Raw genomic sequence first — 23,392 nt, 5'->3', positions numbered from 1 at the left:
CGGAGGAGCACCGGGGTGTGTGTGTGTTGGGGGGGGTCGCGGGGTGAAACGACGGGCCCGGTGTGGGGATGGGGATGGGACGCGGGGGGGGGGGGGTGCGGGGGGCGCCGGGGCGGGGGGAGGGCGGGCGGGCGGCGCTGCGGGCGGGCCGCCAGGGGGCGCTGTGGCGCGGCGGCGGCGGCAGCGCGGGCGGCCATGGCCCGCTGGGGCCCCGCTCAGGTACGGGGGGGGCGGGAGGCGGCGGCGGCGGCGGCGGCGGCTCCCCTCAACCACCGCCACCGCGGGCACCGGGCGGAGGGGACCGGCCCCGGCCCCGCTGCCGGCGAGGCTCGGCGTCGGCCCGCGGCGCCGCGCTGCGGGCGGGGAGGCCCGGCCGGGCCCTGCGCCGCTGTGAGGGGAGGGAGGGGACGGGCCCGCCGGTACCGCGGCCCCACCGGCCCCAGCGCCGCCCCGGGGCAGCCGTTCATCCCCTCTCCTCCCCGCGACAGGAGCCCGAGTGGGGGCCCGAGGCCTGGCAGCCGCCCCCGCCGCAGCCCCACGGCCCCCTCCCCGGCCCCGAGGGGGACAAGCCGGCGGCGGTGCCCGAGATCTCGCTGTGGACGGTGGTGGCGGCGGTGCAGGCGGTGGAGCGGAAGGTGGAGTCGCAGGCCCTGAGGCTGCTGAGCCTGGAGGGGAGAGCGGAGACGGCCGAGAAGAAGGTGACGGGGCTGGAGAAGGCGGTGCTGGACTTCGGCAGCCGGCTGGAGCGCAAGTGGGCCGCCCTGGCCGCCCTGGTGCAGGAGAACACGCGGCGGCTGGAGCACGTCGAGCGCCAGCTCCAGCACCGCAGCCGCTGGGCCCCCAGACCCGGCCCGGGCCCCGGCGGGGACGAGCCCAAGGTAACGGGGACGAGCCCCGGGTAACGGGGACGAGCCCCAGCTAATGGGGACGTGCCCGCGGTGACGAACAGGGACGAGCCCCTGCTAACGGGAGCGTGCCCGAGGTAACGAGGATGAGCCCAAGGTAACGGGGATGAGCCCCAGCTGACAGGGGTGTGCCCAAGGTAACAGGGATGTGCCCAAGGTGATGAAGGGGGACGAGCCCCAGCTAACAGGAAGGTACCCAAGGTAACGGGGACAAGCCCAAGGTAACGGGGCTGAGCCCCAGGTAACGGGGACGTGCCCGAGGTAACGAACAGGGACAAGCCCCAGCTAATGGGAATGTGCCCAAGGTGATGAAGGGGGACAAGCCCCAGCTAACAGGAATGTACCCAAGGTAATGGGGACAAGCCCAAGGTAACAGGGACAAGCGCAAGGTAATGGATGCAAGCCCCAGTTAATGAGGACACGCCCAAGGTAACGGGGATGAGCCCCAGGTAACGGGGACATGCCCAAGGTAACGAACAGGGACGAGCCCCAGCTAATGGGAATGTGCCCAAGGTAACGGGAATGTGCCCAAGGTGACAGGGGCATGCCCAAGGTGATGAATGGAGACGAGCCCCAGCCAAGAGCGATGTCCCCAAGGTAACGGGGACGAACCCCAGCTAACGGGGATGTGCCCAGGGTAACAGGGACAAGCCCCAGGTAACAGAGACGAGCCCCAGCTAACGGGGACGTGCCCCAAGGTAATGGGCAAGTGCCCCAGGCGACCGTGTAGCTGGTGAGCTGCGGCATTGGCTCTCGTGGGGAGCTGCGCAGAGCAGCGTGGACGCGGCCCCTCCGGTGCTGTTCCCCGGCACACCACGGCAGCAGCTGGAGACTTCCCGCTCTTCCCTGTCCCCAGTGAAAAGGAGGAGCAGAAAGTGAGCCTCGCTCTGCCGTTTTGAAATTGTTCCCCGGGTTCAGGCTGTGACACGGCTCCTTTCCGTAGGAGCTCTGGGCCCGCGCTGCGTTACACCGCAGTCTGCTTTCCTGGGGAAGCGGTGGGGCTTGGGGGACGGACAAGGTGGGGAAGCGCCAAAGCGGTGCCTCCTGCGGTTTCAGGTGCCAGCGGCGTGCGAGGATGATGCAGCCACTTTGCCGGAGCAGGAGTGGGGGAGCTCGGACAGCCGGCAGAAGGAGCTCTACAGGATCGCGATGAAGGGGAGTTACGAGGCTGTGGTCTCTCTTGGTGAGGATTGGTCTCTACCCGGGTGTCAGACACATTATCATCCCCTGGGCTGAATCCAGCTTACGACTGCTTGTAGGCTGCTGCGTTGTCTGGGCGTTTGGGGGAGAAAAGGTAGTGAGGTGACGCCTTTACACTTTAAGGTTTGGTGCCCCTTGGTTATGGGTGACAACTGTGCTTCATGTCACCCTCTGCATCCGAAGAACACCTCATCTTGCCAACACAGCAGTGCTGTCAGTGCGGGCACTCAGACACTGCCAGGATTTGGCCCTCTGTCAGCCCTGACTTGCCCTGCGAGGCTTTGTCCCCGTGAGCAGGAGCACTGCAGGAGGAGCGGGTGTCCACTGGAGTCCCGGGACTCAGCACAGCGCCTGCAGGAGCAGAGGAGAGCCCTCCCCGCGCGGTCAGGACAGGACGTGGTGGGGATTTCAGGTGACGTGCCCATGCTGTGTCCTGCAGCCTGCGTTCCTGCACCGTTTTCTGCCAGGACATGGGCCGTACATGTACCACCCCGTAGGGATTTGCTGCAGACAGTCCTAAATTTTAGCACTAATTATTTTTGGCTGAAATTTTAAAGGCTGATGAGTGCCCGACAGTCACTTCTTCCTGGGTAACTGAAATAATTTGCCTGGTTTGGCTGACACCAGCCTGCTTGCTCTGATGGTCCTGGGAAACCTGAGCTGCTGCTCTGGGAGCCCAGGACCCCTCCGAGCACCCCACAGCTCCCGCTGTGCGAGAGCAGCCCTTTATCGAGGGCAACTGGTGCTGGTCCCCAGCGTCAGCAGTTCGTACCGCTGCTTCCTCCTTCCCAGGGCCTGGGGACGCCAGCTCCAAACCCGCTCTGCTGCCGCCGGCCAAGGACAGGGAGGATTCGGGTACGAGGACGCACGGACTGCCGGAGAAGGGAGCGGTGTCGGGGCACCTTGGTGGCGGTGAGTCACAGCGGCTGCTCAGCAGTGAAGGCCGCACGCCGCTGCTGCCTGCCCACAAAGTGAGGGGGTTGGAGCCTGCCCGCTGGCCTGCAGCAGGGCCCCTGCCGCTCCCGCTAGAGACGGGGCCGGCGGAACCGATCACGTCCCTGCAGGGAGCGTTTCCAGACTTGCGTGGGGTCAGAAGCTGTTGGGAATTTAAGCCATCTGACTGACTGGGGCCTCCTTAAAACTTTTAAGACCAAATCTTTAAGCCCAGAAGAGCTCCCTGGCCAAAAAAGAGCAGAAAGTAGGGAGACCTGGGGCAAGGCTTAGCACGAGGGTGGCTCTACGGCTGCGTGCCTGCAGACAGACACTCCCTCCTGTTCCTGGAAGGTTTTGCTTTGATCCTTTTCCCCAGATTCACCCACCTAACCTCTGCCGTTCCTGACAAAGTTCCTTCCAGGACAGAGGACTCTGCAGCCTCAACTTTGCCTTCACGTTTCCTCTGTTTTGGTTTCTTTACGACTATTATATTGTCAGTCCATCAAATGTCCCTGAGGTCCAACGAGATACGCAGATAACCCCCAAGAGGTGCCAACGTGCCCTCCACCTCATGTGTCCTTCTCCCGCTTTGCTCTTGGTAAAACCTCCCTGCTCCCTTTCTAACAGCGCAATTTCTGGTTCGTCTCACCAACGTGCTGCAGGGGAAGCTCAGCTCCCGCTCCTGCACGGGGGCTGTGGCCATGGGAGAGCTTTCCTTGCCGGGAATGAATTGCTGTCTCTCAGCAGGTGAGAAGATCGTGATCAAGACAGAAGAGCAGCAGCCCCAGGAGGAGGGATCTGAAATCCTGGCTCTGCCGCAGGCACCCGCAGTGAGACTGGAAGAGGAGGTTCCCCTGAGCCAGGAGCAGCTGGTGCCCTGGGAGAGCCACGCTGCCTTGGACGAGCAGAAGGCAGCAGGAGAGGGCTTAGGGGAGTTCTGCAAACACGGGACTGCTCAGCCTGAGTTTAAGCCCGTGGTGGTGCCGGTGGAAGCTCACCCTGCCCCGGGCTTGCCCTTCCCAACAGAGCATGTGCTCGGCGTGGGGACTGACCAGCCGTTCCCCCTGCCCCAGGGAATGCCGCTGGGAGAAGACACCACAGCAGAGGCGGCCTCGTCGCAGCCCAGCTCAGAGGAGCATCGTCCCTGTGCCGTGGGGGAAGAGCCCCGCGCGCTCCCGCTGGGCTGGAAGAGCGTCCGGCTGAAGCGCAACCTCCTGGCGCGGCAGCAGAGCCAGGCGAGGAAGAGCAACGGTTCCTTCATCTGCACGGCCTGCGGGAAGAGCCTGGCCCACCACGCCGCGCTGCTGCGGCACCAACGCCTGCACACGGGCGAGCGGCCCTTCCAGTGCCCTGCCTGCGGGAAGAGCTTCAACGAGAAGTCCAACCTCAACAAGCACTACCGCATCCACACCGGGGAGCGTCCCTACCGCTGCCCCGCCTGCGGCAAGGGCTTCATCCAGAAGCATCACCTCCAGAAGCACCAGCGCATCCACGGGGTGCAGCTGCGGGGCGGGTGGGCGGGCCGGCCCGCGCGGGCCAGCGCCGCCGGGGAGCGGCTCTACCGCTGCATCGAGTGCGCGGAGAGCTTCCCCCAGAAAGCGTCGCTGGAGGAGCACCAGCGCCGGCACACCCAGCAGCGGCCCTTCCAGTGCAACGGCTGCAGCAAGAGTTTCCGGCACCGACAGTCTCTGAACCACCACCAGAAGGTCCATGCTGTTGCCAGCTCTCCTGCCATCAGCTTGCCGAACCACGAACAGGAGACCAGCCCCTGCAAAGCTTTGACCCAGGATAATCCGTAGCGCGAGGGCTGGAGAAGGGAAGGGGCGGCATTTCTCCAGGCTGCTCCGCAGAGGTGCAGCAGCCTGCGACGACGGGACGCACCAGGCAGCTGGTGTCGCGCTGCTGCGGGGCTCGTTGCACTGCCACGGGGCTCTCTGCAATGCCAGGGGGCTCGTGGCACCGCCGTGGGGCTCTCCACAATGCCGTGGGGCTCTCTGCACCGCCGTGGGGCTCTGTACCACCTGGGTCTCCAGGAGGAAGAGGACAGAGGCAGGCTGATGTGCTGCGCAAGCAGGGAAACGTGCGATGGGTGAAGAGACTGGCCCAAGAGGCAGCGGAGGAGGTTCAGCAGCCGGGGCCGAGCCGGGTTGTGCCGCTGCCCCGTGGAAGGGGGGTTCGGCTGAGGAGCAGCTGTGTCGGTACGGGGGAGCGGGGAGTGGAACGGTTGAACTCAGGGTTATTTAAACACTACCAGCGTGGAGGTGGCGTGGGGGCGTTCGGAGGCCCGAGGAGGGGCTGCTGTGGCTGGGCAGCAGCCGGGGTCATCGGTCGAGCCGGGAAGAGACTCGGATAAAAGACTGGGCTGACGCGGTCTCCTGTTGCGCCCTGGGGGTGTCGGCGAGGGGCAGGCGAGGGGCAGGCGAGGGGGCTGGCAGCGTGCCGCCTCCACCCGGCGAAGGGTACGTGGCCCTGTGAGTTATAATGTACGCCTCTCCCGTGGGTGCAGGCAGGTGTGCAGCTCCCGCTCGGCACGCCACGGGCAGCCTCCCCGCGTCCCCACTGTCACCCGCTGCTTCCCATTGCCTGCGACGGTGCCAGGCCCTTTGCTCGGGGGGGGGGGGGGGGGGCGGACGGAGAGCCTGGTCCTCGCCCCGGCCCGTCCAGGCGGCATCGGGCGTCCTGGGGGTGAGTCCTCGCAATTAATGCAAACCGGGAGCCCGAGTGTGGCGGGGCCCTGGCCTGCATGCCAGTCCCGGGGAGGAGAAGGACAGGACGGGGAGGGGGCTGCCTGCTCGGCCACGAGGGGAGGAATGCGGAGCCGCCCCACGGCAATGCGGAGCTGCCTGACGGGAATGTGGAGCTGCCAATCGCAGCCCCACTCTGTGGGATCCAGGCCCCATGGGACTCCCTGGCAGTGCTGCGAGCGTGTCGGGAGGGCAGTCATACCTCCCTCCTGCCTGCAGCCCTGCCTGCAGCCCTGCCCACTCCACGGCCTGCCCTTCCCCAGTCCCCTTGGCCGCTCATCCTCCTGCCTGCGGAGGGTTTGACCTTCCTGGTCACGGTCCCCATGTGGCAACTGCCGCGGTGGGGCTGGGCTGGCACGGGGCAGCGTCAAGCCCCGGGGTCGGGGTGTCCCCAAGGCTCAGCCCCCTGCGCCCGCTGCGTTTGTCCCCACGTGGGAGCGCTCGGCACGGCTCTGCGGGGCCCAGCAGCCCGAGTCCGCCGGTGGGACCACCCCAGCCCGCCGGTGGGATGACCCCAGCCCTGGGGCTCCCCAGGGGCAGCACTCGCAGGCAGCGGCACCCGGGGGCGAGGCAGCGCTTGCGTCCCCCTGCTTTGGCCCAGGGGGGTCCCCAGCCGGGGGTTACGATGATGTCCCTGGGGTGCGTGGGTGACAATCCCTGGGAGCTCCCTGGGGCCACCCAGGGTGATGGTGGCATCCTGGGGGGACACGCTGGGGGACAGTGGTGGGTAACAACACCCCGGGGACACCCCTACCTGCAGCTCCACCCTCACACAGCACGGCCGCCGCCGCGGGCCGAGGTCCTGGGGGCCGTATCCACTGAAGGCCCCCCCGCGGCTTCGGCGGCCGTGTGGCGCGCAGGCACGCAGCCCGGTGGGGGGCGGGAGCTGGGGGGCCCCGGCGGGCTGGGCTGCCCCGGGCAGAGCGCTGCGGCTGCTGGGGGAGGATCCTGCCCCCGCGCCTGGCCCTGGGGCACACACCAGGGTGCTGGGCCTAGTGCGAGGGACTGGGACGTACTGGGGGGTGTCCAGTGAGGCCCAGGACGGCGGCAGAGGGCCAGAGCATCCAGGTCACTCCCTCACCAGCAGTGCACGAGGGTGCCCGCTCGGTCCCCCCAAACCAGGCAGATGTACAGACAAATACTTTATTGATTCCATAGCCTGAGAACGGGATCTGGGATTTCATAGGAAACGCTGGTCCCAGTCACAACAGCTTTAGAAATGCCCCGGTTGCGGCAGTTGGCCCGAGGGAGAGGCCGGCCCCTCCAGGCCACCCGCGCCGGCCTGGGCAGTACTGCCCACCAGCGATACCGTCACACCAGCTGACTCAGCCCCTGTGTCGCTGGGATCAACTGGGGGTCACTGGGATCTGTACCCGGGCAGGGGTAACCCGCTCGGTCAGTACAGCCCGTGCCGCCGTGCCGTGCCGGAGCGCAGGCTAGAGCGCGGCTCGCTGCCAGACCCACCCTCCCCCCACGACCCTAAGGCATCGGCCATCCCTGTATCCTACAGGGCTTGGCAGCAGGCAGCGCTGTCCCTCTGGGGACACGGGGCCGACCCGTCTGCCACCCTCACCCCCTCAGGGCTAACGCAACAGTCCAGGCACGCTGCAATCCCGGGGGACAGAAATCAAGTGAGAAACCGGCCCCCAGGAGCAGTGGGACGTCGTGTGTGTCCCCAAGGAGCAGCTCTGACGCTGCTGTCCCTCCCGCGGGGCAGGGAGGTGGCCAAGCGCCGCTCGGCGCTGAGGGTTACACCAGGACGTGGCACGGGCGTTTCCTCGGTGCCCACAGCCCGCTGCCTGCAGCAGTCTCCCCTGCAGCCCATCGTGAGTGGCCAGGAATGAAAAATCTGATAAGCAAACTGGTTCCCTGTGCTCCCTGCTCGGAGAGGGACAGAGACTTAGTGATGTCAAGTGACTACATCAAACAACTCAGTGAAAAAACAAAAACAAAAACAAAACCAACAAAACCCAGAAAACTAAACTCAAGAGTCCTAACAGCTGCTCCGTTTGGGCTGCACGGCAATGCCACCAGGACCGCTTTCCTCTCTCTCTACATGAGTCGTGCTTCCCAGCAGCGCCCGTGACGCACGCAGGGCTCTGGCCGTGGTCACACGCAGTTCAAGTGGTTCCTGGGGACGCCGGAGCCACACCTGACCTGGCTTTCATCGCTTACCGGGCTCCAGTTACCCGTCTGCCTCTGGGCAGGTCTCACTCCGCAAGACATCTGAGGTAGCTAGCAGAACTAGTCTTCCATAGGATCAGTTACGGTGGGATTTTGCACGTGACTAAAGGAGACGACCTGCAGTTTGGAGAGCGGGGGCTTCCTTCCGCAGCGGGGCCGAACGGAAGGGCTGCTCCCACGCAAGAGCCAGCGTCGGCGTGCGGCAGCCGACACGCCTGAGCCCCAAGGAGGGGTCCTCGCGTGGACTGCTGCTGCGGCGCAGGGGCGGTCTTACCCGTGAAGTATTTCTAAAGTGACTCTCCATCGGTGCAGGCTGGTCCTGAGGGAATTAACTCTCATGGGTGTTTCTGGCTCCCGCGGGCTGGCCTCGTTGAAGGAAGGAGCGCTGCTGGGACCTCGGAAACACCCGCAGCACCCTCGCAAGCAAAAATATCGGGGTTTGATTTGTTCTACGTATCTTCCAGTGCAACGCTCGGGTGTTCCCCACCTGATTGAGGGGTTAGCAGCTTCCTCACCAGGGTGGGTTATTAGACAAGCGTGGCCAGGACGCGATGGGGTCTCGGAGATGCCACGCTCTCTTCATCCGGCGTCTTGGTCAAGAAACTTTGTTGGTGAAGTGAAGAGCCCCTTGGGAATCCCGCCTGGCTCGCCAGCTTGATTCCCTTCTCTCCGTCCCCTTCACCGTGTGTAATTGTATTTCCAAATGCAAGGGGTCAGCTGCAGCATCACGTAATGGGTGACCTCAGCTGCTGTCTGCGATTCCTCTCGCGGGGCTGCAGCAGATGTACCTGGTAACCTCCCAGGAAGGTCAGCTTGGGAAAATTTCATGCATCAGCCAGCAGACACGAGAGTCTGAGGAATGGTAAAGCATTTTGGATCACTGGAGGCTTCTGTAATTTGCTCTCTATGGTGGCATCCAAGCTTTTGATTCCTTCTGCAATTCAGGAAAGCTCCTAAAATCCAGCGGACAGATGGTTCACAACCCCAGTGCCCCACCATGTGCAAAATCAACGCTCACACAGTTTCTCTCCAGGGACACAAGCAGTTCGGATCTCTCCTGGTGTCATTTCTCCGTCACCCCCGAAACCGCTGCCCTATTTCCTAGTCTAACCACAGGCTGGACGGCTCTCCCACCCCAGCCGTGGATGTGGCAGTTCTTGTCTGGCGGTCCGAGTTCCACAGGACTGAGCAGGAGCACGTTTCCCGGAACCGCTTTGGCTGTGGCGGCCACAGGGCTAACGTTCCTCTCGGATGCCTGGGCTGGCGAGCGAGGAACGCTCCCGCCCACGGGCATCTCCGGGGCTCCTTGCGGCTGGGGCTGCCGGGGCGCTGGCGCGACGGTCGTGGGCTGGGCCATCGGGGGCTGCTGGAGCGCAGCCAGGGCTTTCTGGCGGTCGTGTATTTTCTCATGGCGCAAGAGGTGAGTTTTGCGGGTGAAGCATTTCTTGCAGGCGGTGCAGCAATACGGCCTGTCCCCCGCGTGGGTCTGCAGGTGCCGCTGAAGGGAAAAGGTGCAAGAGAGAATCTTTTTGCAATGACTGCATTTCACCACAGACTTCCTACGAGACTTGGGACTCTGCTGTCGGGAGAAACACGCGCTGGACAGGCTCCCTCTGTCCAGCTCCTTGGCCTGGCCCAGCCAGGGCCCCCCAGCATACGTCCCGTTGCCCAGGCTGTGGGCACCTCCGCAAAAAACCCCGCAGAACTTCCTCCTGGGCCGGATCCTCAGCTCTGGGTGGACGTTCCCCCAGACCTTGGCCCCAAAGGCCCTGTCTTTTATGTGGATGCTCTGGTGAAGGTCCAGGTGGCGTTTGTCCGCGAAGCTGATCTCGCACATCGTGCATTCGTAGGGCCCCTCTTTGGCGTGGCTCCGCTGGTGGATGATGAGGTTGATTTTCAGACGGAAACGCTTCCCGCACTCGGTGCAGGGGTGCGACCACTCACGCACGTAGCCGCGCCGACAGTTGCCCATCAGCAGACTGCTGCTCGCGCACCTGCTCGGCTTCTTCTTGCTCTTGGCCTTGGCCTGCTCGCTCTTGGGGCACTGCTGGATCTGGGGGCCAGGAGAGGGTGCGGAAACCTCTTGCAGCCCCTCGGGTTCCTCTTCCTTCACCTTGATGTTTTCAGGAGGAGAAGCCCCTTCACAGGCCATTTCATTTCCCAGTAAAAAACCTTCCTCTGAAACGGAACACCACAGGCATCGGTCATTCACGCTCCCAGGACAAACCCGGGTTGTGGTTAAGCCCCAAAGCGCTGAGCAGGCTTTTAGCAGTAAAGGAGCTACTGACAAATCTGAGAACGCAGTTTGGAAAGGTGCGGGTGCCACCACAGCGTCCTGCCCGCGCGCCCTGAGCAACCCAGCGTGGTCTCAGGGGGCAGATCTCTTGCTCCCAGGAAGAGCCAGGCTGTGGGCTGCTGCAGTGCCATCAGGACGCGTGGCACAGAGGGATCCACCTCTAAAACCCCGACACCAACGATGGCCACAAGATGTAGCAGGAAAAAAGGTCACTGAAGAGCGACAGCCTGCAGTACTTCAGGCTCTTTTGTCAAGCTGGGGACTGCCAGCAAACGCCAAACGTTGCAGGCAAACCGGCTCCCGTGAGGGCTGTGCAACGCCAAGGGTTTTGGTGAACTCTCCGCACCCCTGCTGCAGCCAGGCCATTCAGGCGGTGCAAGCCGTGCCGTTTAACTCTGCACACCGGTGCCAGAAACACAGGCTCCGAGTCCCTGGAAGAGGAACGTGCTCTGCGCCTTAGCTTGGCAAAGCTTCAGGACCAGAACGGCGGGTGTCTGCAGACGGCTGCCCCCCCTTCCTACACCCCCTGCTCCCTCTGATTCCGGCACGGAGAAGAGGGCCGTGCCACGGGAAGCGTTAGGCGACCTGAGCTCGGGGCCAGCTCTACCATAATGCAGCGGAGCTGGAGGAAGGAAGCGTGCTACTGCTACCAGCTCTCCCCCAATTTCTGATAGAAGGAACCCCAACTGGACTGTCCTTCTTTCTGCAGAGGTGATAGGGCTGAAACGCCCACCACCAGCCCCCTCCCTTGCTCAGTAATAAAAAAAAAGAGGTCTGAAACTTTCTTCTCCCTCCGTATTTCAGGCACGTTGGCGAGCTGGGAGCTGCTTCCTGGCTGCAGGGCCCCGTGTCTCCCCTGCACTGGGTGACTCACCGGTGCTGGACTCAGCCGGGTCCTCTTCCATCTCTGTCTCAGGCTGATCTTCCCTGCGCAACTCCGCTTTTTGTGCACTCAGGGACATGACATTCATCACCAGGATGGGCAGTTCTGTTTCCAGAGAAGAGCAATTTTAATCGCCTGTGGAGAGCTCACATCTTCCTGCTTTGGTGTGATGCTCACCGGACATGTGCTGGGAGCGTGCAGAAGAGACAGAGAAAGCTGTGGCTCAAGAAGCCATGACGTTGCGCCAAGGGAGGGTCAGATTGGATATTAGGAACGATTTCTTCACCAAAAGGGTTGTCCAGCACTGGCACAGGCTGCCCAGGGCAGTGGTGGAGTCCCCATCCCTGGAGGTATTTAAAAGCCGTGTGGACGTGGTGCTTAGGGACATGGTGTAGTGGTGGGCTGGGCAGCGCTGGGTTAACGGTTGGACTCAATGATCTTAAAGATCTTTTCCAACCTAAACAATTCTATGGAAAGCATGTGAGGTGTTAGAAGGAACTGGAGTGAAGCCACACACAAGGACCAAAAGCAGAAGGAGGGCTGGGAGGAAAGACACCAGGGTGCCACATGCAGAGCAACCTCATCCCTCCTAAACCTCCCCACCAGCTCCACAGGTACTGTTCCCACACTGCCTTGAACCCCTTCCATTTTTCCTGGCAGCCCCTTGACAACGCACCCCAAAGCTTCTGCTTTTCCCTGGCGATGCTCCTCTTAAGCACGGTGACCTGCCATGCCCCCTCCCATGGACGCTGCTGGGAGACCTCCCGAGAGAGCTGGGCCAGCAACGACCCAGGGAAGCAAGTCCTCCTGGCACCCACCTAACGTACCTGTGCCAGCTGCCAGGGGGACTTCATCTTCTCCCAAAGCCTCTTCCTTCTGGTCCTTCTCTTCTGGTGTCTGCGGGGGCTCCTGACCATCTTTGACGGGTGTCTGCGGGGGCTCCTGGCCGTCTCCGATACGTGTCTGTCGGGGCTCCTGGCCGTCTCCGATACGTGTCTGCGGGGGCTCCTGGCCGTCTCCGATACGTGTCTGCGGGGGCTCCTGGCCGTCTCCGATACGTGTCTGCGGGGGCTCCTGGCCGTCTTCGACGCAGAGCTCTTCATCCCTCTCGATCCGGGACAGGATGTCAGGCTTGGACACAGCATAGTCTGCTCACGGGGCAGAGGAGCAGAGGACAGCGTGTTTTGTTAGGAACTGGCTGCACCTTCATGCTGTCGAACTCTCGGAGCGACCCTTCTCTCCCCAACCCCAGAGCTGGCAGGCAGCACAGACAGACGCAAATACATTATCCATGCTCTAAGCGGAAAGCTGGTGCTGCCGTCTTGCCCTACGCAGGATCCGCCCATGAGCACAGCTGTAGCTCAAGTGCAGAGAGAATCTAAGTAACACAACAGGAACTAAAATCTCAAAGGAGAGGGAGAGCCTCTGTCTCCACAACATCTTTTTCCTCTCTTCCCCAGAGCACTTGACAAACAAACCCCCAAACACACACTTGGGGCTCGTATCGGTTCTGGGTAACGTTCCCAGAGGACAGAGCCTGCCCTGCCCTCTGCCCCCTCCCGCGCTCGCCCGGCCTCTCCTGGGGCTTCTTTAACCCCAGCCCCTCAGTCCTGCAGGGAAGAGCTCTCCATCACAGCTCTGCCCGCACGTTTCTTCTTCCCTTGGCTCTCTCAGGGTCTGCCCGTCCCTTTCCAGCGTCTCCTACCTTTCTTGCCCAGTCTTTGCACCCTTAACATTTGATTTTCCAGCTCTCCTCCCATGCCATGCCCCAAGGCAATCCTGACTGCTTCTGCTCCCCCCAGCGCTAGCAGAGCTGCTCCAGCCTCCTCCTCCCACTGCAGGTTCCCAAATCCGTCGCTTCCCACCACGCCTCCTCTCTCACCAAGGCAAGCAGGAGCGTCTTTGGAAGCCCTAGGGCTCATGCATGCAACCGGGTGAAGAAGGATTGCCGAACTGCCCAGAAACAGGACTGGAAGGGATCACAAGAGGTCCGTCCCACCACTCCAGGCTCCATCCCAGCCCCTCCTGACAGGCTTTGTCTGTTTTTCCTCCATGGGATTCATCTGACCAAGCATAAACGTTCCTTTTGGAAGAAAGACTCCAAGTACTCCGTGGAGGTTTGGTCCATACAGTCAACAGGCCCTCAGAGTGATTCGTTTCTAACAAAGACACTTCTTGGAGATCTCATGACAAAGCCGAGACAGTAACTGCCACCTTCTCCTGGCACCCACCTAACTTACCTGTGCCAGCTTCCTTGGGAACTTCATCTTCTCCCAAAGCCTCTTCCATCTGGTCCATCTCTTCTGGTGTCTGCGGGGGCTCCTGACCTTCTCTGGTACGTGCCTGCGGGGGCTCCTGGCCGTCTCCGATACGTGTCTGCGGGGGCTCCTGGCCGTCTCCGATACGTGTCTGCGGGGGCTCCTGGCCGTCTTCGACGCAGAGCTCTTCATCCCTCTCGATCCGGGACAGGATGTCAGGCTTGGACACAGCATAGTCTGCTCACGGGGCAGAGGAGCAGAGGACAGCGTGTTTTGTTAGGAACTGGCTGCACCTTCATGCTGTCGAACTCTCGGAGCGACCCTTCTCTCCCCAACCCCAGAGCTGGCAGGCAGCACAGACAGACGCAAATACATTATCCATGCTCTAAGCGGAAAGCTGGTGCTGCCGTCTTGCCCTACGCAGGATCCGCCCATGAGCACAGCTGTAGCTCAAGTGCAGAGAGAATCTAAGTAACACAACAGGAACTAAAATCTCAAAGGAGAGGGAAACGCTTTATCTTTAACATTTTCCTCCCATTTCAACTTTAGCAGCGATGTGAAGAGCAACTCTTCCGAGCTGTCTGCCTGGAGTAGGGACAGAAAACTTCCCACTCCGTAGAGATGTCTGGGTCGGACGGACCATGACAGGAACAGGTTTGTTCTGTTTCTACAAAATATTATTGAGAAACCTGAAGCCTCAGCTTCAGTAGCTGCACAGACCAGCACGTTACTAGTCATGCCCAAGAAACAGCTTTTGGTGGGGAAGATCTTACAGCCCAAATCATCCCAGAACACGTCGGGTGCCCTTAGAAAGGCCGAGCACGATTAGGTTAGTTCTCTAACAAGGCACATGGAAACGTCCCTGTCACTCTATATAGGAGCTAAGTGGACAGAAAACAAGAACTAGTTCAAGGTGCAATTATCGAACTTCACCCCGATAATTCCTGAACTGTGCTGGAACATCACGATGGTTCCCTGACCCTGCAATCCACTTACACAGTCATTAGGAACAGCGTCTCACGTGGATACCTTTTCTAATCGCTATTGCTCGTACTACTATCGCTAGTATTATTTACTACAGATGTCTCTTACATTGTTTATCGCTTTACAAGCGGGAAGGAGGGAGAACGCGTGGGTCTGACTGCCCAGGAGAGGTTCTGCTAGCTACAGGCGTCCAGCCCCACTGAAGCAGACCACCAGTCGGGCTGCGGTGGAAGCCGTCCAGCCCACCCCCAAGAGAAGCTCGTCCAGAGGCGCAAACCCGGTGCCTTACCCAGGGAGATCAGCGTCTCGTAGTTCCCCCTCATCACGGCCCTGTACAGGTCCTTCTGCCAGCGGTCCAGTCTCTCCCACTCCTGCTCGTTGAAGTACACCGAAATGTCATCGAACGTGACCGGTACCTGGAATCACAAGTATTACGCGCCTGGTGACTTCCGATGCGGTTAGATAACTGGAAACCACGCACGTGCGCGTGAGCTTCGGTCGCCGGAGCTCAGGGCAGGCACAGAGCAAAGCGCGCCTGGCCAGATCGGGGCTCGTGCGCGGCGAGCCCAGGACTCGCGGGTGCTCGGCCGCCCAAGCCCGCTGCCAAGGTCGCGCCGGCATCTCCTAAACCCCCTCCACAGCCACGGCGGTGGCACCGGTGCTTCCAGGGGCCAGGCGGGACGCCGTTACCTTGGGGACCTCGCCCCGGGAGCTGGGGGGCAGCCGCAGGATCCAGAAGTTCCTGTTCTTCAGCAGGTTCTCCACGTTGTCCAGCCGCTGCTGGAGCTGCCCGTACTCCTGCAGGAGGCTGCCCAGGGCGGCCAGGTTGCTGCCCAGCTCCCCGACCAGCGTCTCGCAGGCCAGCAGCCTCCGCTCGGCCCTCTCCGTCCGGCTCCGCAGCTCCTGCAGCTGCTGGGCCTCCGCCTGCCCCGCCGCGGCCCGCGGCCCCATGGCCCGCACCGCCTTGCGCCGGGGGGTGCCCGAGTCCTGGGGGGGGAGAGGTGAAGGGCAGCGGGGGGAGGCCCCGGCCCCGGCCCCGGTCCCGGCCCAAGGGCGGTCGGGGCCTGGGGACCCGCTCGTGGCCCCCCCCCAAGACCCCCCCATCCCCCAGGGGATCCGCCAGACCCCGCCATCCCCCGGGAGACCCTCCCCCGCCCCCCGGGACCGGCACCCCGGGGGGACCCTCCCCTCCCCCGTTCCCGCGCTCCCCCGCGGCCGGCGGGACCCGTCCTGGCGCTGGGCCCGGGCAGGCCCGGCCCGCGGGACCCTGCGGCCTCCGGGCGCGGCCCTCACCTGAGCGGGGCCCCGGCGGGACATGGCCGCCGCCACCGCCGCCACCGGCCCCGCGCGCCCCGCGGCAGCGCCGCCCGCCGGGCCGGCAGGACGTGACGCCTGCGGGGGCGGGGCCTCGCGGAGCGTGGGGCGCCCCCTGGCGGTCGGGAGGAGGAGGCGGGGCGGGGCGGGGCCATGGTCCCGGGGCGGGGCGGGCGGCCCCGGTGCCACCCACCCCCCCCCCCCCGCACCCCATTGGCTGTCCCGGTCCCCCGGTGCCACTGACCCGGCCCCCCATAGATTGTCCCGGTGCCCCGGTGCCACCGACCCCCGGACCCCGCAGACTCCCCCGGAACCACCGGTACCACCGACCCCGGGACAACACTGACTGCCGGTCCCCCGGTGCCACCGACCCCCGGATCCCGTAGAGTCCCGCGGAGCCCCCGGTGCCACCGACCCCAGACCCCCGGTGCCACCGAGCCCAGCCCCCACAGCCCCCGCCGGACCCCCCGTGCCGGTCCCCCGGTGCCACGGTGCCCCCGCACCCCCGAGCCCCGCGGGACCTGCCCGAGCCCCCACCCCTCTGAGGGACGCCCCGGGCACCGGCACCGGCAGCGGCAGCGGCACCGGCACTGCCCCGCCGAGGGGCGGAGCGGGGGCACCGGGCCGGGGCTGCGGGGCGGTGCGGTCCCGCTCCGAGCCGTGCGGGGGGGCGGGCGGCAGCTCCAGCCCTGCTTCGCCGGGAACCGGGAGCCGGGAAGCGGGAGCGGGGCTGCTCCGCGCTGCCCGCCGTACCGAGCCATGGCCGCGCCTCGACAGGTAGGACCGGGAGAGCACCGGGCGGGGGGGAGCACCGGGATGGGGGAGCACCGGGGAGGGGAGCACCGGGGAGGGGGAGAGCACCGGGGAAGGGGAGCACCGGGATGGGGGAGCACCGGGATGGGGGAGCACCGGGGAGGGGAGCACCGGGGAGGGGGAGAGCACCGGGGAAGGGGAGCACCGGGATGGGGGAGCACCGGGATGGGGGAGCACCGGGGAGGGGAGCACCGGGGAGGGGGAGAGCACCGGGGAAGGGGAGCACCGGGATGGGGGAGCACCGGGATGGGGGAGCACCGGGGAGGGGAGCACCGGGGAGGGGGAGAGCACCGGGGAAGGGGAGCACCGGGATGGGGGAGCACCGGGATGGGGGAGCACCGGGGAGGGGAGCACCGGGGAGGGGGAGAGCACCGGGGAAGGGGAGCACCGGGATGGGGGAGCACCGGGAAGGGGAGCACCGGGGAGGGGGAGAGCACCGGGATGGGGGAGCACCGGGGAGGGGAGCACCGGGATCGAGGAGAGAACCGCGATGCGGGAGCACTGGCGGGGGGGGAGCACAGCGATGGGGGAGAGCACCGGGGAGGGGAGCACCGGGGAGGGGAAGGACCGGGATGGGGGAGCACTGGGGAGGGGAGCACCGGGAAGGGGGAGAGCACCGGAATGGGGGAGGACTGGGATTGAGGAGAGAACCACGATGCGGGAGCACTGGGGAGGGGAGCACAGCGATGGGGGAGAGCACCGGGGAGGGGGAGCACCGGGATGGGGGAGCACCGGGAAGGGGGAGAGCACCGGGGAGGGGGAGCACCGGGGAGGGGGAGCACCGGGAAGGGGAGCACCGGGGAGGGGGAGAGCACCGGGGAGGGGGACCACCGGGGAGGGGGAGAGCACCGGGGAGGGGGAGCACCGGGAAGGGGAGCACCAGGGAGGGGGAGAGCACCGGGGAGGGGGAGAGCACTGGGGAGGGGGAGCACCGGGGAGGGGGAGAGCACCGGGGAGGGGGACCACCGGGGAGGGGGAGAGCACCGGGGAGGGGGAGCACCGGGGAGGGGGAGCACCGGGGAGGGGGAGAGCACCGGGGAGGGGGAGCACTGGGGAGGGGGAGCACCGGGGAGGGGGAGCACCGGGGAGGGCAGCCCCTGCGGAGCAGCTCTGGAGAGGGTCTGGCCGGCGCGCGGGGCCGGGGCGCTGCCGGCTCTGCCCGTCCCCGGGGTCACCGTCCCCCCGGGGTGGCCTCGCTCCCGCCGCGCCCGGGGCCACCCCGAGGAGCGGGGGCCGAACGCGCGGAGCGGGGGGAGCAGCCCCGGAGCTGGGGGGGCCGCTGTGATCTGGCGCAGGGCGAGGGCCGGCCGGGGCGTGCGTCGGGGGTGTCACCTCTGCCCCCCCACGGAGCTGCAGGGGAGCCCCGGCCCCCCCGGGGGGGCCCCTCCCCGGGCCGGAGGGGCTGAAGCACCCCCACGTGCGAGTGCCGGGCCTGGTTTTGCCGCGCCGGAGGGGCGAGCTGCCGGGGAGGGCCGGTGGCAAAGCCCGTCTTCGCCCGCGGCCACGCACGCCCCTCGCTCGGCGGCCGCGGGGAGGGGGGGTCCCCGTTCCTCGGGACAGGGCTGGGAGCGGGAGGGGGTGAACGCCGCGGCGGGGCTGCGAACCGTCTCCCTCCGGCGCTGCTCAAGGCAGCGGTGTCTTGGCAAGTCCCTGCGTGGTTGACGTCGGCGGGACGGGCGCGGTGGCACGGAGCCGAGAGCGACCGTCGCACGTGGCGTCGGGCCCCCGCCCGGCCGGCGCGGGGAGGGAAATGTCGGACGACGTGACCCCTGCCGCAAATACCAGGGCGTCAGGGCAGGTTACCTCACGTCCTCCCCGACGGAGCACGAAGCGCGCAGGGACCTGCCAGCAAGCGTGCCGGGAAGCGTGCCGGCGTGCCTTCGCTCCGCGCCCGCGCGGGACGGGCGCAGCAGCACGCCCGTTCCCGGCCGCGCGCCAACCCCGGCGCGGCCGCTCACACCCACCGTCCCCGCACACCTCGGGCCCGGCCGGGGGTCCTGCCGCCGCCTGGCACGGCTCCGCGAGGGGCTCGGGCGCTCCGGGTGCTCCTGGGGATGGTGGCTTCGTCCTGTACCCAGCACCCGCCGGATTCTGCTCGGCCCCGGCAGGCTGGCTCCGCTCCCCAGCCCCACGGCGCGTCCCCCGGCAGGCTGGCTCCGCTCCCCAGCCCCACGGCGCGTCCCCGCAGCATTAGCGAGCGCGTCCCCGTTCCCCACAGACACGCCGTTTGTTCCCGGCTCTGCTGCCCCGGCAGGGGCTGGGCAGGGACCCCCCGGTCACGTCCCCGCAGGCGCCAGTGACGTTCGAGGACGTGGCGGTCCGGTTCTCGGCGGAGGAGTGGGAGCTGCTGGAGGAATGGCAGCGGGAGCTGCACCGGGAGGTGACGGAGGGGACGTCCCGGCTGCTGGCCTCCCTCGGTAGGGCCCCGCCACGGTGCTTGTCCCAGCCGGAGCGGGGACGGTGCGGGGGTTCCGCTCCTCCGGCCGGGGAGAGCTCGGCGGCTGGCGGCTGGGGGGGCTGCCCTTCCCGGCACCCCCACCTCCCCTGTCCCCCAGGTCCCCCCGGCAGCCCGGCCCTCAGCGCCCTGGTGCGGCTGGTGAAGGAGATCCCCGAGTTTCTCTTCGGCGGCCCCAGGGCCGGTGCGGAGCCCGGTGCTGCCGGCGGCGCGGACGTGGCGGCGGGCTCTGAGCAGACGGGCGCAGGCGGTGAGCGCCGGGGCCGTGCCGGGTGGGTGAGAGCCCGGTCCTGCCCTGCCGGGCACCAGGGACGCGGGGCGCCCGGCGGCGTGCGATGGCGGGGGCGCAAGGGTGCTGGAGGCGAGGCCGCCTTGCAGCCCCCGCCAGCCCAGGCAGCGCCGGCGGGGACCCGGCTGCGTCCCGGCGGTGCGCGGGCTCTGGGGGAGCCAAGCGCTGAGCCGTGGCGGGGTGGGGGCTGCACCCCCCGGCCGTGCCTGGGAAGGGCTGGGCCGGGGGTCCGGTGCCAGCGCCCCGGGAGCACCCAGCCCCGAGCGGGGCTTTCTCCTGATGCCAGCACAGGCGTCACTGCGGAGCGGGGGTCTCCCCGGGGCCGGCCCGCCTGCCCGCAGGGTGAGCCCCCCGGCAGACCCCGGCCCCCGTGGAGCTGGGCCGCGCCAGGAGCCGGGGGCTGGCGGAGTCTCGTGGTGGAGCCGGGGACGGTGCGTGCGGCGGGTGAGCCGCAGGGCTGGGGACGCTGGCGAGGGGGCGAGGGGGTGCGGGTGTCCGGTACCGGGGATCTGGGCGTCCCCCTGGCCCCCTGCTCCCGGCCGTGTCCGGCTGCTGGGGGGGGCCGGGGACTGGAATTTGCTTTTGCAGTTATACCGGAGGCGCCGGCGGGGAGCTGCCCGCTCCGCAGCCTGGAGAAGTGCCTGCAGGAGCTGGCGGTGAGGGGGTCTGGCCCCCCTGGGCCCCCGGCGAGCGGCTCCCGCACCCCCGGGGAGAGACAGCGGGGAGAGCCCGGCGGTCGCCAGCCTCTGCCCGGGAGACGCTCGCTCAGAGGTGTGGCACGGCACGGCACGGCATCATGCCCACCGCCTTGGCGCGGCACGGCATCGTACCGTGCGGCATGGCAAAGCACGGCATGGCGTTGAGCGCATGCCGTGGCACGGTATGGCGTGGCAGCGTGCACACACCACGGCACAGCATGGTACGGCGTGGCACGTGTGGCACAGCGTGGCGTGGCGTGGCACAGCATGGCACGGCACAGCGTGGCACGGCGTGGCACGACAGGGCTGGGCGCTGGTCTCGTCTCTGGGTTCGGGTACCACCCTGTGCCCCTCGTGGGCGGGTGCCAGGGATGCGCTCGGCACCCTGGGGTGGTGGCAGGACTCGGGGTGCCGGTGCCGAGCACACCAAGCCGGGGCGGGTGCCGGCCACGCAGCGCTTGGCGCTCGCCGCGGCTCCTGGGCTGCGCCGGGGGGTCTCCGGTGCAAGGGTGGGATGAGCCGGGTCCCGTCGGCTCTTGCCCTGAGCGCGCCCCGCAGGCCCGGCCGCCCCTCCCGGCCCCTCGCGAGCCGAGTCGCCGGCAGCCGCTGCCCGCCGCTGCCCGCAATCTGGGGATGGTGCCGGGCGCCCCGGCTCCGCGGGCGGCATCTCCTCCGCCAGCAGTGCCACCGGGGAGGCAGCGGCCTGGCGCCAGGACGGTGAGCTCTGCCGCAGCCCCGCACTGCTGGCTGGGGAGGTCTCGGGGTGGTCCCGGGGAATCTCGGGGGGTCGCGGGGGGCCCCAGGGGGTCTCAGGCAGCCCTGGGGGACGCAGTGCCGGGGCTGGGGCTGGGCAGGGGGACGCTGGGGCAGGATTCGGTCCCCGCGGGGGGAGCGTCCCCTCCCTGCACAGCCCGACCCGCTGTCCCTGGGGGGCACGTGCCTCCCCACCGGGAGTTCGGCCCCCCGCAGCGAGGTCCGGGGGCATGCGAGGGTGCGGGTGGGGGTGCTGAGCCCCAGGGCCCCGGGTGGGGAGCGCTGCCCCTGGAGAGCAGGGGCTTCCCGGGGGGGGGGGGTTGGGCTTTGGGGGGCATCCTGATGGGGTTTGGGGGTGACGTCCCTGGGGGGGCTGGTCCCTGGGGAACCCCGGGGCGGGGGGGGTCTGAGTTTTGGAGGGGACTTCCCTGTCCCCTGGGCTTTGGGAGAGCATCCTTGGGGTCCCAGGCCCCTGGGGCATCCCTGGGGGTCCGGTCCCCGGGGGCACCCCTGCAGAGCCCGGGGATCCCTTTGGGGTCTGGTCCCCGGGGTACCCCTGGAGGGGAGCGGCTGGAGGTCCCCCCTGCCCCTCGCGCTCGGGGTGACGCCGCGGGGTGTCCCCAGCCGGGAGCGCTGCCCCCGCGCCCACCCCGGCCTGGCCGGCGGCTGCCGGCGGCACGTGGGGGGCCGCCGGGCTGGGCACCGGGGGCCACAGCCCCTCCGCAGCGGGTGGGTGGCACGAGGGGCGGTGGCGGGGGGCTCGGCGGTGCTTGCAGCCCCTCTTGCCGCCGGGGGGTCGGCACGGGGGGGCGAGGGCACCCGGGGTGGGAGAAGGGGCTGAAACGCCGGGGTGGAGGCAATGGCTGCGCCCGGGTGCGCGGTGCCGGTGGGGCCGGGCAGGGGTGACCCCGCGGCCACGTGTCCCCTCTCCCGCGTGCCCTGTGGCGCGGAGCAGGGCGATGGCCGGGCCCCGGCGGGCACGGCAGCCCCTCGTCCCCCGGGGCTGGGAACACGCGTGGCACCCTGTGCCGGCGCCCGGGGACGGGCAGCGCTGCAGGGCGGGGGGGGTTCGGGGGGCTGCCCCCACTGACGGGCCGTCTGTGCCGCTTCCCAGGGGCGCTGGCACCGGTGGTGCCCCCCGGCAGCCTCGCCGAGACCCGAGCATCGGGGGCGCGTGGCACCGCCGCGCCAGGGGACGCCCGCCCCGCTGGCGGCACGCGGCCACCCTCCCGTCCCCCCGCCAAGGGGACGGCGACCAAGAGACCCCCTGCAGAAGGTACCGGGGGGCCGGGGCCGGGCTGGGGGGTGTTGTGGGAGGGGGCTGGCGGCACCGGGGCAGGGGCTGAGCTCCCACCCTCTGGCTTGTAGCGGGGCCGGCGGGTGCCGCGGCCCCACCGGGCTCCGGTGTGCGTCCCGGCGGCTGCGGCGGGGCGAGCTCACCCAAGAAGAGGCGGCCCAGGGGGACCCCCCCGGCCCCGTGGGAGCCCCCCGGCGAGGCCCAGGACCCGCGGGCGGAGGTGGGCCGGGTCCGCGCCGTCCCGGCAGAGGAGCTGGAGCGGCCGTGCCGGGACCTGCGCTCGGTGCGTCGGGAGGTGTGGGGCGTGCGGAGCCGCCTGGAGCGGCTGGAGCGGGGCTGGGCGCGGGAAATGGCCGCCCTCGCCCATTGCCGCCGGCGCCTCCGCCGCGCCATCCGGCGCCTGGAGGGACGGCGCCGGGCGCTGGAGACCCGCTCCCGGCGCAACAGCCTGCGGCTGCTGGGGCTGCCCGAGGGGGCGGAGGGGGCCGACGCCATCGCCTTCCTGCAGACCACGCTGCCGGCGGTGCTGGGCCTGCCCCCGGCCCCGGCTCCCCTGCAGATCGAGAGCGCCCGCCGGCCGCGTGGCCCCACCGCCCCGGCACGGCCGCTGCTCTTCAGCCCGCTCCGCTTCGCTGACAAGCTGGCGCTGCTGCGGGCGGCCCGTGGGTGCCCTGAGCCCCCCAGCTGGGCCGGCGCCCGCCTCGCCGTCGTCCCCGGCCGCCGGGCCCGGAGGGCGGTCGAGCGGCCCTGCGGCACGCGCTGCCCCGCAGCCGGCCGTGGCCGAGGCTCCACGGGGCCGTGACCGAGCCCGGCCCGAGGGCGCCGGATCTGTCTCCCTGCCGCAGCCAGTCCCAGCGCCGTGTCGGCTCCCGCGCGGCGCCGAGCCCTCGCGGCTTCCCGCGCCTCAGCATCCCCGCGGTGCCATCCTGGCACCCGGGTGGAGGGGCTGCTCGCGGCAGGATCCGGGGAGGGGGTGGCTGAGCCGTCTCGCTGGCAACACCGGAGGAGCCGGTCCCGGTCCTGGCCGCTCGGCAGAGCCCAGCCTTCCCGGCGAGGCGCCTCCCGCACCCGACGCTCGCTGCCGTGGCGCTCGGCCCCCCCACGCCCCCCAGCCCCCGTGGGTGTCCGTGGTGTCCCCCCCGCCCCGATCCCTGCATTAAACCAGTGACGGCGACGCTGCTGCCGTCTCCTCCGTGGCTCCTGCGGCCGGCGGGCACCGGGGAGGGCTGGGACGTGCCGCACGGCTGAGCCGGGCCGGTCCCCAGGGTGCAGGGCAGGGGGTGGGCTGAGCAGGCCGCCGCCCGCAACCGCGGGGGTCCCGAGGCTCGGCCCCTCCCGACCGGCAGCAGCCCCGCCGGTGCCGCGCTCCCCCCGGGGCTCGCGGTG

At 67.9% G+C, this 23,392-nt stretch overlaps 3 protein-coding genes across 4 annotated transcripts; 2 read left to right on the top strand and 1 right to left on the bottom strand.

Annotated features, from left to right (window-relative positions):
• Positions 1 to 162: 162 nt before the first annotated feature.
• LOC142405164 (zinc finger protein 212-like) lies at positions 163 to 5,404 on the top strand. Of its 2 annotated transcripts, none has more exons than XM_075492126.1 (5): positions 163 to 219; positions 489 to 878; positions 1,962 to 2,088; positions 2,898 to 3,017; positions 3,786 to 5,404. In XM_075492126.1, exons 1-5 carry the CDS (start codon positions 196 to 198, stop codon positions 4,835 to 4,837), a joined length of 1,713 nt encoding a protein of 570 aa, XP_075348241.1. In that variant the 5' UTR covers positions 163 to 195; the 3' UTR covers positions 4,838 to 5,404. The 2 variants fall into 2 exon arrangements, with proteins under 2 accessions (XP_075348241.1, XP_075348240.1); XM_075492125.1 differs by having other exon boundaries at positions 3,783 to 5,404.
• A 1,507-nt stretch (positions 5,405 to 6,911) lies between these two features.
• On the bottom strand, positions 6,912 to 15,792 carry LOC142405157 (uncharacterized). Its single transcript, XM_075492109.1, has 7 exons — positions 15,681 to 15,792; positions 15,078 to 15,374; positions 14,677 to 14,803; positions 13,386 to 13,640; positions 11,973 to 12,293; positions 11,137 to 11,250; positions 6,912 to 10,144 (listed from the first exon to the last, which is right to left on the bottom strand). The coding sequence occupies exons 1-7, from the start codon at positions 15,702 to 15,704 to the stop codon at positions 9,030 to 9,032; spliced, it is 2,253 nt and encodes a 750-aa protein (XP_075348224.1). The 5' UTR covers positions 15,705 to 15,792; the 3' UTR covers positions 6,912 to 9,029.
• Positions 15,793 to 16,450: 658 nt separating this feature from the next.
• KRBA1 (KRAB-A domain containing 1) lies at positions 16,451 to 23,153 on the top strand. Its single transcript, XM_075495487.1, has 7 exons — positions 16,451 to 16,478; positions 18,769 to 18,931; positions 19,070 to 19,219; positions 19,847 to 20,029; positions 20,515 to 20,673; positions 21,824 to 21,985; positions 22,078 to 23,153. The coding sequence occupies exons 1-7, from the start codon at positions 16,461 to 16,463 to the stop codon at positions 22,806 to 22,808; spliced, it is 1,566 nt and encodes a 521-aa protein (XP_075351602.1). The 5' UTR covers positions 16,451 to 16,460; the 3' UTR covers positions 22,809 to 23,153.
• Positions 23,154 to 23,392: the final 239 nt, after the last annotated feature.

This window comes from Mycteria americana, chromosome 2 (assembly GCF_035582795.1).
Source record: "Mycteria americana isolate JAX WOST 10 ecotype Jacksonville Zoo and Gardens chromosome 2, USCA_MyAme_1.0, whole genome shotgun sequence".
NCBI classification, from domain to species: domain Eukaryota; kingdom Metazoa; phylum Chordata; class Aves; order Ciconiiformes; family Ciconiidae; genus Mycteria; species Mycteria americana.
The sequence above is the reverse complement of the archived record's forward strand: the minus strand, read 5'-3'. Positions and strand labels throughout refer to the sequence as shown.